General features: G+C 38.7%; 1 protein-coding gene and 1 long non-coding RNA gene across 2 annotated transcripts; both read right to left on the bottom strand.

The window, feature by feature from the left end:
* Positions 1-858: 858 nt before the first annotated feature.
* LOC130991189 (uncharacterized) lies at positions 859-2,041 on the bottom strand. Its single transcript, XR_009091099.1, has 4 exons — positions 1,922-2,041; positions 1,521-1,825; positions 1,142-1,204; positions 859-922 (listed from the first exon to the last, which is right to left on the bottom strand). It is a non-coding gene; the product is annotated as an uncharacterized LOC130991189 (long non-coding RNA).
* Positions 2,042-2,398: 357 nt separating this feature from the next.
* LOC130994240 (protein REDUCED CHLOROPLAST COVERAGE 3-like) lies at positions 2,399-3,263 on the bottom strand. The gene is made up of 4 exons (XM_057919279.1): positions 2,982-3,263; positions 2,829-2,921; positions 2,643-2,744; positions 2,399-2,410 (listed from the first exon to the last, which is right to left on the bottom strand). Exons 1-4 carry the CDS (start codon positions 3,228-3,230, stop codon positions 2,399-2,401), a joined length of 456 nt encoding a protein of 151 aa, XP_057775262.1. The 5' UTR covers positions 3,231-3,263.
* Positions 3,264-10,413: the final 7,150 nt, after the last annotated feature.

Here is a 10,413-nt window from a genome sequence, read left to right as displayed (position 1 = left end):
TCATAGACAACGGTTTAAAAACCGTTATGTATGTGAGAATAGATAACGGTACGAGACACTCATACATAACGGTATGAAACCGTTATCTATAATGATTATACATAACGGTTTATACCGTTATGTATGAGGATTTTTCCGTTATGTTTTGTATTTTTTTTTGTTTTTTTTCCTATCATAGTTAACAGTTTTTTTTCTATACATAACGGTATGAAACCGTTATCTATAATGATTATACATAACGGTTTATACCGTTATGTATGAGAATTTTTCCGTTATGTTTTGTATTTTTTTGTTTTTTTTCCTATCATAGTTAACAGTTTTTTTTACTTTTTATAACGATTTTTACCGTTATCTTTGATAGAAATACATAACGATTTTTTTGTACTTTTTATACTGTTATGTATTTCAACTACAACTAGCATATTTAATATTTTTTCTCGATTTTTATGTTATTTATCTCAAGAAATAAATAAATAACTTTAAAACAACAAAATGATAAAATCACCAATAACAATATTATATATCATCCAAAATATTCATACATTACCATCCAAATGAACCAAGTATCAAGTACATATGATCATTGCATATTTCGATTCAAAATTGAAAGTACCAACTATCTTATAGCTAAAACAAAAATCTATCATATTATGTGTTCTAGCACCAAGTCCTCATGAACTAGTTGACCTGCTATGATGAATTTGCAGCAACTAACTTAGGAGAGAACCCGGCACACAAGCTCAACCTGCCAATAGAAAAATAATCCAAATAAAATATGTGAAATAAAAGAAAACTGGACAAGAAAAAGATAACAAACAATATGTTGACTTATGTTTCACACTACATCATGAATCACATTAGACGGCAAAGGCAAGAAAACATTTCTTTCAAAGTGTCATTCATGACTCCCCGTTCCCTGCAACTTCAAGCAACAGCAGCAATTAGATTTCCTTTACAAGATCCAAAATTGCAACAGCAAAACCAAGGCAAAATTAGTTTCTTGCCCTGAATTTTAAAGTTTATGTTGCTAAAACAAAATGTAAAAGTTCAGGGGCTTCATAAAACTGAAAAAAACTAAGGGTCTAGTGAATTAGCAATCAAAACCTCAAGAGCCAAAATGAAATGAATATGACAAAATTACCATCTTCGGGTTTCTTCAATGTGCTTAGCTGTGTCTTTACTGCCATCCGTTTGACAGACTCAGCTGTAATTGATTCAACATTTCAGAGGAAAATAAAATTAGAGATGACATATAGTGCAGAGAGTGCTACACTAATATATAACAACGAAAATCCAGACACCAGCATGCAATTGATGTGGAAAGGATGCTCCTCCTTATGGCTAGTTTACACAGCAAGAATCTGACCATCAAGATATAAAAGTACAGAAGAATAACAAAAACAATACTCCTTTATCCACAGCTTGAAATAGCATTAATCACACGAAAGAAAACTCTGCCTTATTGTTTTTTGTACAGATGGAGAACAAACAGTAGAATAACACTCAAATCAATATTTCACCTTTAAACTGTCTTTTTTTCTTTGCCCTTCTCCTCTTTCTATCTGCCTTTGTTAGCTCAGTTTCTTCTTTGATGTCACCTTTACCAGAAAATACTTCTTCAGGAGCTAGCATAGTTGCATCAGACATGGCCAGAGGTGCCACCTACAAACAGAAAACGGTTAGAACTAATATGCTGCATAGAATAATTAATGCAGCTTTGCATCAGCATCGCCTCTGACTCGAGCAGCTTTGCACGAGCTTCCCGCTCCCCATCCCTAGCATCAATTGCTTTGGCAATGTCACCTTTAATTTTCAGCTGCGAAGTCTTTATTTGTTGAGAGTATAGTATGAGAAGAGGATGAAAGCTGATATAAATCTAGTTTCACAACTGGTGTAATTACTAATTAGAATGTTTGATTACCTTGCCTGTAGCATCAAAAACCTTTGATTTAGCTTCCTTTGTCTTCTGCTCAAATTGTTTGTTTTGGTCTTCTATCCAATTTCTTAGCTTTCTGTACATAAGAAGCAGAAGAGAATCTAGCTAGGTGAGGAATAAAAAGGAGTGGCATGTATAACTTAAAATGGAAAAGGTCCTAATCTATGATGAGAAATGATGTAATAACTGCATACATGATCTCTTGTAAGTGTAGTATTCTCATCTTTCAATCTTTTCAATTCTTCTTTCATTTTCTGCACAAGACAATAAAAATCAAAATAAAATAATTTGATTAATGTTTTCTTCAAGCCTATGAATTGAAAGAAGAAAAATAAGCCTTCTGTGCTCCTCAGAATGGGAATAACAGAAAACGATTGGTTTTCAGCTATAACCTAGGAATTGTTGAGGACCTTTAGATGATGAAGACCACTTTTAAAATTTGAATTAATATTTTAATATCTGTCACATGGTGTTCTGTATGATTGAGATATAGAAAGGTCAAAATAGACCTGGATGTGATCCGCTCCTAATAGTCTTTGGTTGCACTTAAGGGCTTCATGTAGATATCTGAGAGCAACATGAACATTTCCCATGCCTTCTTCCATCATAGCTACATTTATGTAAGTAGCTGCTGTTGAGTCATGAAAACATGACTTAAATGATAATGTGGAGCACCAAATTATATTATATACCACTAAATTAATACCTTTGTTCCATAATTCACAGCATCTTCCAGCTTCCCTTTATCTAGAGCAATCTTGGATGACTCAAGTAGAGTTCGCCCATCAGCAGAAGAGCACCCTACACGCTGTAAACATGAAGTGAAGAAAGTCGCTAAAAAACCATCGTTTAGAAACTACATAAACTCATTTGCTACATGATGTGCTCCTACCTTGCAAATGGGCACTAGGCTGATAATATGAGAATTTGTGAATGGGGTGGAGCATTCCAAATCATAGTCCTTAGGCACCAGCTCTAACCCAACCTATGAAAGAGGTATTCGATAAAACCCTTCCAAGTTACGAAAATAAACAAGAAATAGTACCTTATGACAAAGACCCCTCAGAATCGATAACTTTCTCAAGTGTTGTAGTTCATCTTTCAATTTCCAACCAAATCTTTTCTCCAAAATTGCCCGCAACCATTGCAATTTAAGAGTCTGATCGCTGCTTTCAGCATTGCAGGACCCCAGCAAGAAATTTAATGTTGTGGCTATAGCAGCAGACATGTTATCCATGCTCTCAACAGAAGCAATAACAGCTCGAACTACATGCTTATAAGCTCGCGTAACCATTTCATGAATACAAAGAGACTGTATATGCGGAAGCTTATCAAAATTAATTCAAAAATATTTAATTTCTCCAACAAAAGAAAATTTCCAAAGTAAGAGAGCCATTTGGAAATAGAAAGAGCTACCTTGGACATAATGGTCTCTACCAAAACATCGGGTTTAGAACAACTACAAAATCTTGATCAACCAACATGTAATACAACAACACTTGAGCTGAGAATCAAATAAACAAAAATTTCAAAATATCTCATCAAATTCGAGATTAAATTTATAGTGGATAATCGACTAAAGTCGACAGCTTTACGTTTGAGTATCAAAAAACCAAAATAAACAAAGCAACCAAAAAATGAATTGGAATTAACTCTACAGTTGAGAACAATTTTGGATAAAACTAGTATCAGTATTAATTTTGAAGTGGTTGAGAATCAAGTTGAAGGAAATTGGCATAAAATAAAAATAAATTTATTGAATACTCGAGTGAAGTAATCTATTGATTTCAACCACTTATATAGCACGAATTTCAGAATATAAACCAAAACCAAATCCAAATCTCATAATTAGAGAGGGTTAAACAACCTGCTTTTCAACACTCCGGAGCTAGTCTTGCAGCTTTTCCCTCTTGTTCAGCAGAGAAGAGAGCATCGCCTTGGAATTATTGGAGCCTCTGAGCCCTAAATAACACTATCAAAGCGTCGAATTCAACGGGGAAATTGAAAAGGGAAAATAACAGAAAGGGGGAAAATGTTTCTTCCACAGCTTTCAATTAGGGTTTCAAATAGGGGAAAATTTAAAATTCAGAAATCAGTAATCGTTATTACCTTGTAACTCCATGTTCGTATCATACCTTGTAACTACATATCAAAAATGTACAATAGGTCGTCAACGGTTTCCGGCAAAGCAGCAGAGCGGCGGAGGCAGCCAGTAGATGGTTTCCGGCAGAGCAGCAGAGCGGCGGAGGCTTCGCGTTGATGGCTCTTCACGGCGGCGGTGACTTTGGACAGCAAGGGAAAGGCGACATGCGGAGTGGACATCTTGGTTGCCGGCGATTGGAATCGCAGATCTGGCGGAGATTGTGGCAGAGGGCGGCGGACAGCAGGAGATAATGATTTCCGGCTGAGTAGCAGTCCGACGAAGATTGTGGTGGAGGGCGGCGGGACGACCCGACTGCTAGCTTCAGACGGCGGGACGCAACTTTGTTTTTCTTGGGGTGAAAATTGGTGAGGAAGAATATAACATATTCAGACATAATATAAGTTATTAAAAAATTAAAAAGAAATATTTATACATAACAATTTTCAAAGCGCTCATACGTAACGGTTTAATAAACCGTTATAAAAGATGATCATAGATAACGGTGGCTTAACGGTTTTGTAATACCGTTATGTATGCAACTAATAGATAACGCAAAAACATAACGCATTTGCTCAAACCGTTATCTATGCATTTAGACAACACTACATAGATAACGGATTTTCACAAAACCGTTATCTATTCCTAAAAGTGCGCTCATACATAACGGTTTTTGAAAAAAACCGTTATCTATTCACTGTTATGTATGTAAACTTTTGTAGTAGTGTTGAATTGTTCCCACGTAAGTTCGTCTACTTGTTTTGGGGTCAGAGTTTTCTGTTTGGCCTCCCACCAGAAATCTGTGGATCCTTTGAGTTGGTATGACATACACATAAGGCGTTCTGCATCGTCACACCTAAGGAATCTAAAAATCTTTTCCATACTTCTAATCCACTCTTCTGTTTCAGCGGGGTCTCCAGTTCCGTTGAAAGTAGGTGGATTCTGTCGTAAAAAGAGCTCTTCTACTCTTCTCTCTTGCTGTGGGGGAGGTGGAGGTGGTGGTGTAGGATCTCTTTGCTCTTCCTTTTCTTCCTCCTCTTTTACTCGGTTTCTGTTCCTTCTTCTCGGAGGCATGCTATAAAGGAGAAAATTACGTATTAGCCTTAGAGCTAGTCCTTCTACGTACAAATCCTAGTTCTTTCTTTCAACTCAATTCCACTTCTCATCATCTCACAATCCTCGTCTAAGATGTTACTCGATTCGGTCATCATGCATCAAGTCAAGTAATATCGGGGCTCTAATAGAATATAAAGACCCTCTGGTCGTCATCATATACATATATATATATATATATATACATATACTGAAAAATTGCCTCGTTCGAGGTCTTGCACAAAAGTTAGGGCCTATGTACAACAAAACAACCCCTAATACTACAATGATGCTCCAACTATACTGGCATCATAGGTACTAGGCATCTATAGATATACACTATCTACATAAATGAAGGAATATTAAATTGAATTAATACTCGATTGCCCGATGATCGTTTCTTGGATTATTATTAATTCATCATACAACGATTAAAACCTAATATGCTCCTATGAATTTAACAGCTGCACACAGGTGTTAGGAAAACTTACTTGAGAATCGAATGCACAAACTGTTGATGATCGCGTCGAAAGAATCTGACTCCAGCTCTGATCTTCTCGACTGTATCCCGCTCAATTCCCAACGTTGGATGGACAACGAGCTATGGAAATTCCCAAGACAGAAAGACCATACACGTTTCTGCGCCTCCCTCTGCTCTCAAAAACCCTAATTTTATCAGTATGTTTTCCTGAGAGCTGACAGCTGTATTTAATAATACAGAAAAGAGGAGGAGGCGCCACTTTACATGTGAGGGCCGAAAATTCTGTCTTCTTGGGCTAGGAGACATTGGGCCAGCCCAGGGACCAGATACAAGGAATAAAGATGGGCCTCAAATAAATTAATTTATCCATGGTCATCCCAGACCATAATTAATTTATAAATATCAGTTCATTCCACTAGAGAACCGATACAGACTTACCCCTTTATTGCCGGTGATAAGTCGGGGCTTGTATTTAGACTTATTAAATCTCCGTATTTAAAATATCCGACATCCATTAATTAATTAGAGCTCTGACAGCTTAAATTAATTAATCTCTTAATAATTCCTTAAGTAGTACCACTCAAACTATATTATTACGCCTGAACTTAATCAACCTGCAGGGTTTAGCGTAATAAACCTTATTGAGCTCCTTAAGGGGATGTCATTATCCTATACCGGATACGGGTACTAATACAGATAATCAGATATCATATATTAACCGCTATCACCCAAGATACAGAGTACTCGAGTTAGTATATAACTTTCACCCATAGTAAGTCAAAGTGATATACGAATTAATATATATATATCTGAATACTTATTAGTATTATGATTTATAAGTCACCGAGATCTTGATTCTTCACTTAAGTCAGATAGAAGAATACATCTCAAACTGTGGTCCTATCAATACATAATGACGTACCAGTATAGACAAGTAGTCAAGACAAACTACTTCCATCTATACTGCAGCCTAAACCAATAACTTGTCCTAGAGTTATTTCGGCTGTGATCATATTATATCTCTTAAGGTTTATTCCAATTATACGATCTTCTGTGATACACCGTATAACCGTATAATCTACTTATATAGAGATAAAGAACATACATATGCAATCATGAACACAATCAGACAGGAGATTGAACACAGTGAACACAGGAATCATTATATACAAGCATAAAAGTTCTTGCTTTCAGTATATAAATCCAACAATCTCCCACTTATACTAAAGCAAAACTTTTAGTATACAATGTGTCTAAATACTAGCTATTACAAAAACTTCACTTCATCTCTCCCACTTATACTGAAAGTTTTTCTCTAAGTGGGTGGCATCAACCGCAATCCCATCCCTCGAGCATGCTTCTCATAGGTCTTTTGCGGTAAGCTTTTCGTGAAAGGATCAGCTAGGTTCTCCAATGTATCAATCTTTTCTACTAGCACATCTCCTCTGTTTACGATTTCTCGTATGATGTTGTACTTTCTCTCTATGTGTTTTGACGCCTTGTGGCTCCTGGGTTCCTTAGAATTTGCCACTGCACCCGAGTTATCACAATAAATTATGATACTCTTAGGCAAATTAGGGACCACTCCTAGATCCAAGAGGTAGTTCCGGAACCATACAGCCTCCTTAGCAGCTTCCGAAGCAGCTAACATGGTGGAGTCTGCAATGCACTTCTGCTTTGCACTCCGCCACGATACGGCTCCACCTCCCAAGGTAAACACATAACCAGAGGTAGATCTCTTCTCATCCCGGTCAGCCTGGAAATTCGAATCGGTGTAACCCAAAGGAAATAGACTGTCTGACCGGTAAACTAGCCTATAATCTCGAGTCCTCTTAAGGTACTTGAGAATATGTTTTACCGCAGTCCAGTGTCCTGGTCCAGGGTTCGACTGATATCTTGCAACCATGCCAACGACATAGCAAATATCAGGTCTCGTGCATAGCATCGCATACATGAGGCTACCTACGGCGGAAGCATAGGGTATTTTCCTCATCTCCTCAACCTCACTAGGCGTCTTAGGACACATGTCCTTAGACAGAGGAATGCCATGTCTAAAAGGTAGCAAGCCTTTCTTGGCATTTTGCAAGCTAAAACGAGCAATCACAGTATCAATGTAAGACGCTTGAGATAAGCTCAACATCCTTTTCTGGCGATCACGAACGACCTTGATCCCCAGGATGTACGCTGCATCTCCTAAGTCTTTCATTTGAAACTGTTCGGATAACCACTTCTTTATGTCTGATAATAGCTCAACATTGTTGCCAATGAGGAGGATATCATCTACATAAAGTGCAAGGAAAACCACGTCGCCATTGGCATCTAAACGGTACACGCAACTTTCGTTCTCACAACGAGTAAATCCGTAGGATTTAATGACCTCGTCAAAACGTTTGTTCCATGACCTCGAAGCTTGCTTAAGTCCATAAATGGACTTCTTAAGCTTCCACACAAGATGCTCTTCGCCCTTCTTCACAAACCCTTCAGGTTGCTGCATATAGATGTCCCTTCCTTCTTCAAGGAAACCGTTTAGGAAAGCGGTCTTGACATCCATTTGCCAAATCTCAAGGTTCATGTGGGCTGCTATGGCAAGGAGTATTCGGATAGACTTGAGCATGGCAACCGGCGAGAAGGTCTCATCATAATCTATACCCTGTTCCTGGGTATAACCTTTCGCCACCAATCTAGCTTTAAAAGCTGCGACTTCGCCATCCGAATCTCTCTTTCTCTTGTATACCCACCTACTACCTATAAAAAGCCATCTGGTAGTTCGGTCTTTTGGTATACATCCATAGCACCCATGGATTCTATTTCAGAAACCAAGAATCTGCATCTTGATCTTTCATCGCTTGTCTATAGTTATCAGGGTCGACATCCTTTTGTTCATCAACAGGAAGTAGATCCGAAGATTCTCCCAAGAATATAAATCGATCGGGTTGAACTACAACCCTCCCACTACGACGAAGCGGTGGTGGTACAGCTGTGACAATGGTTTGTGCAGTGTCTTGTGGTGCATTCACTTGCACACTTGGGGGGTGATGGAATCGCCTGTCCATTGCCTTCGATTTCTTGAAGGACAATCTCGGACTTAGACTTGTGTTATTATATAATCTTCCAAGAATCGTGCGTTGGTGCTAACAACCACTTTCTGATCCTTAGGATTATAAAATAACCACCTTTCGTTTCCTTGGATATCCTATAACAACATTATTCGCATCTAGGGTCCAATTTCCTTGCCTCTTTGTCAAGCACATATGCAGGACAACCCCATATCTTTATATGATTCAAGCTGGGCTTACGCCCTGACCATAATTCAGTGGGAGTCTTAGGCACAGACTTGGATGGTACTAGATTCAGCAAGTAAGCCGCTGTTTGCAAGGCATATCCCCAAAACGAAATAGGCAACGATGCATAACTCATCATTGATCGTACCATTTCCAAAAGAGTCCTGTTTCTTCTCTCTGCTACACCATTCTGTTGGGGAGTACCTGGTGCAGTCAATTGGGATGTAAGTATTGCAAAAAATCGTTCCCGAGGTATTCGCCACCGCGATCAGACCGCAATGACTTGATAGATTTACCCGTTCTCTTCTCCACTTCCGCCTTGAATTCTTTGAATTTCTCAAAGCATTCAGACTTGCGTTGAAGTAGGTAAATATACCCATATCTTGAGTAATCGTCAATGAAAGTGACAAAATACTCATACCCTCCACGAGCTCTAGTGGACATCGGTCCACACAAGTCAGAGTGAATCAATTCTAACACATGCGAGGCCCTATTCCCCTTGGCCTTAAAAGGCCTTGCCGTAATCTTTCCCTCTATACAGGATTCGCATGTTCTAAATGGAACAGCTTGAAAGTCTTTCAAGATTCCATTTGAAACGAGCCTTTGGATCCTATTTAGATTCATGTGGCCTAATCTTAGGTGCCACGCATGCGTATATTGTTCATGAGAATAATACTTCCTCTTATTCGGATTTGGAAGGATTTATGATGTAGATGCAACATGGACAGAGTTGTTAATTGGACATGTAATAGTATAGAGAGAGTTGTTCAAAATTCCAGAACAAATAGTCTTGTTATCTCTCATGATAGAAACACCCCTATCAAAAATAACAGAATATCCATTCAAAAACAATTTTGAAACAGAAATTATGTTCCGCCGAAATTCCGGCACATACAAAATATCTCTCAAAACTAAAATGTCATCACCAAAACATAAAGATAAATCTCCAATAGCAACAGCTGCGACCTTCGACGCATTGCCCATGGAGATGGTGATCTCATCACTTGCTAGCTCCCTTGTTGGGTTGAAGCCCTGCAAGGTGTAACAAACATGGTCAGTTGCCCCCGTATCCACTACCCACGAATGAGTAGAAAACGAAGTTAAACATGTTTCTGTTACTAAAACTTGTGACGTACCTTGTCCCTTTGCCTTGAGCACTGGACAATCTTTCTTCCAATGCCCAACCTTGCCGCACTTGAAGCACTTTCCCTTGGCCGTTGGTTTGTTCACGCCGCCGGTAGGGCCATCTACTTTGGCTTTACCGCTCCCACTAGCCTCATGGTCATGCTTGCCCTTTGAACCTTTCCACTTCTTTTTCCCGCCTTTCAACGAAAAAGTAGATCCCTTGGCAGCAACAAGGACCTCTTTCCCATTGCGCGTGCCCATGACTCCCTCCGCCGAAACTAGAGCATTCAATAACTCATTGAGAGTATAGTTGGCCTTGCTCATAACGACGTTGAGTCGGAAGTTCTCATAGGTTTTG

Source organism: Salvia miltiorrhiza, chromosome 7 (assembly GCF_028751815.1).
Source record: "Salvia miltiorrhiza cultivar Shanhuang (shh) chromosome 7, IMPLAD_Smil_shh, whole genome shotgun sequence".
NCBI lineage: Eukaryota > Viridiplantae > Streptophyta > Magnoliopsida > Lamiales > Lamiaceae > Salvia > Salvia miltiorrhiza.
The sequence above is the reverse complement of the archived record's forward strand: the minus strand, read 5'-3'. Positions and strand labels throughout refer to the sequence as shown.

Bases quoted from the DNA above. Each gene is read 5' to 3' on its own strand.
- LOC130994240 (XM_057919279.1), bottom strand. From the start codon at position 3,230: ATGGTTACGCGAGCTTATAAGCATGTAGTTCGAGCTGTTATTGCTTCT. The intron at 2,922-2,981 runs GTACTATTTCTT...CCTCTTTCATAG, and splicing joins TGAGGGGTCTTTGTCATAAG to GTTGGGTTAGAGCTGGTGCC. The intron at 2,745-2,828 runs GTAGGAGCACAT...TCATGTTTACAG, and splicing joins GCCTAGTGCCCATTTGCAAG to CGTGTAGGGTGCTCTTCTGC.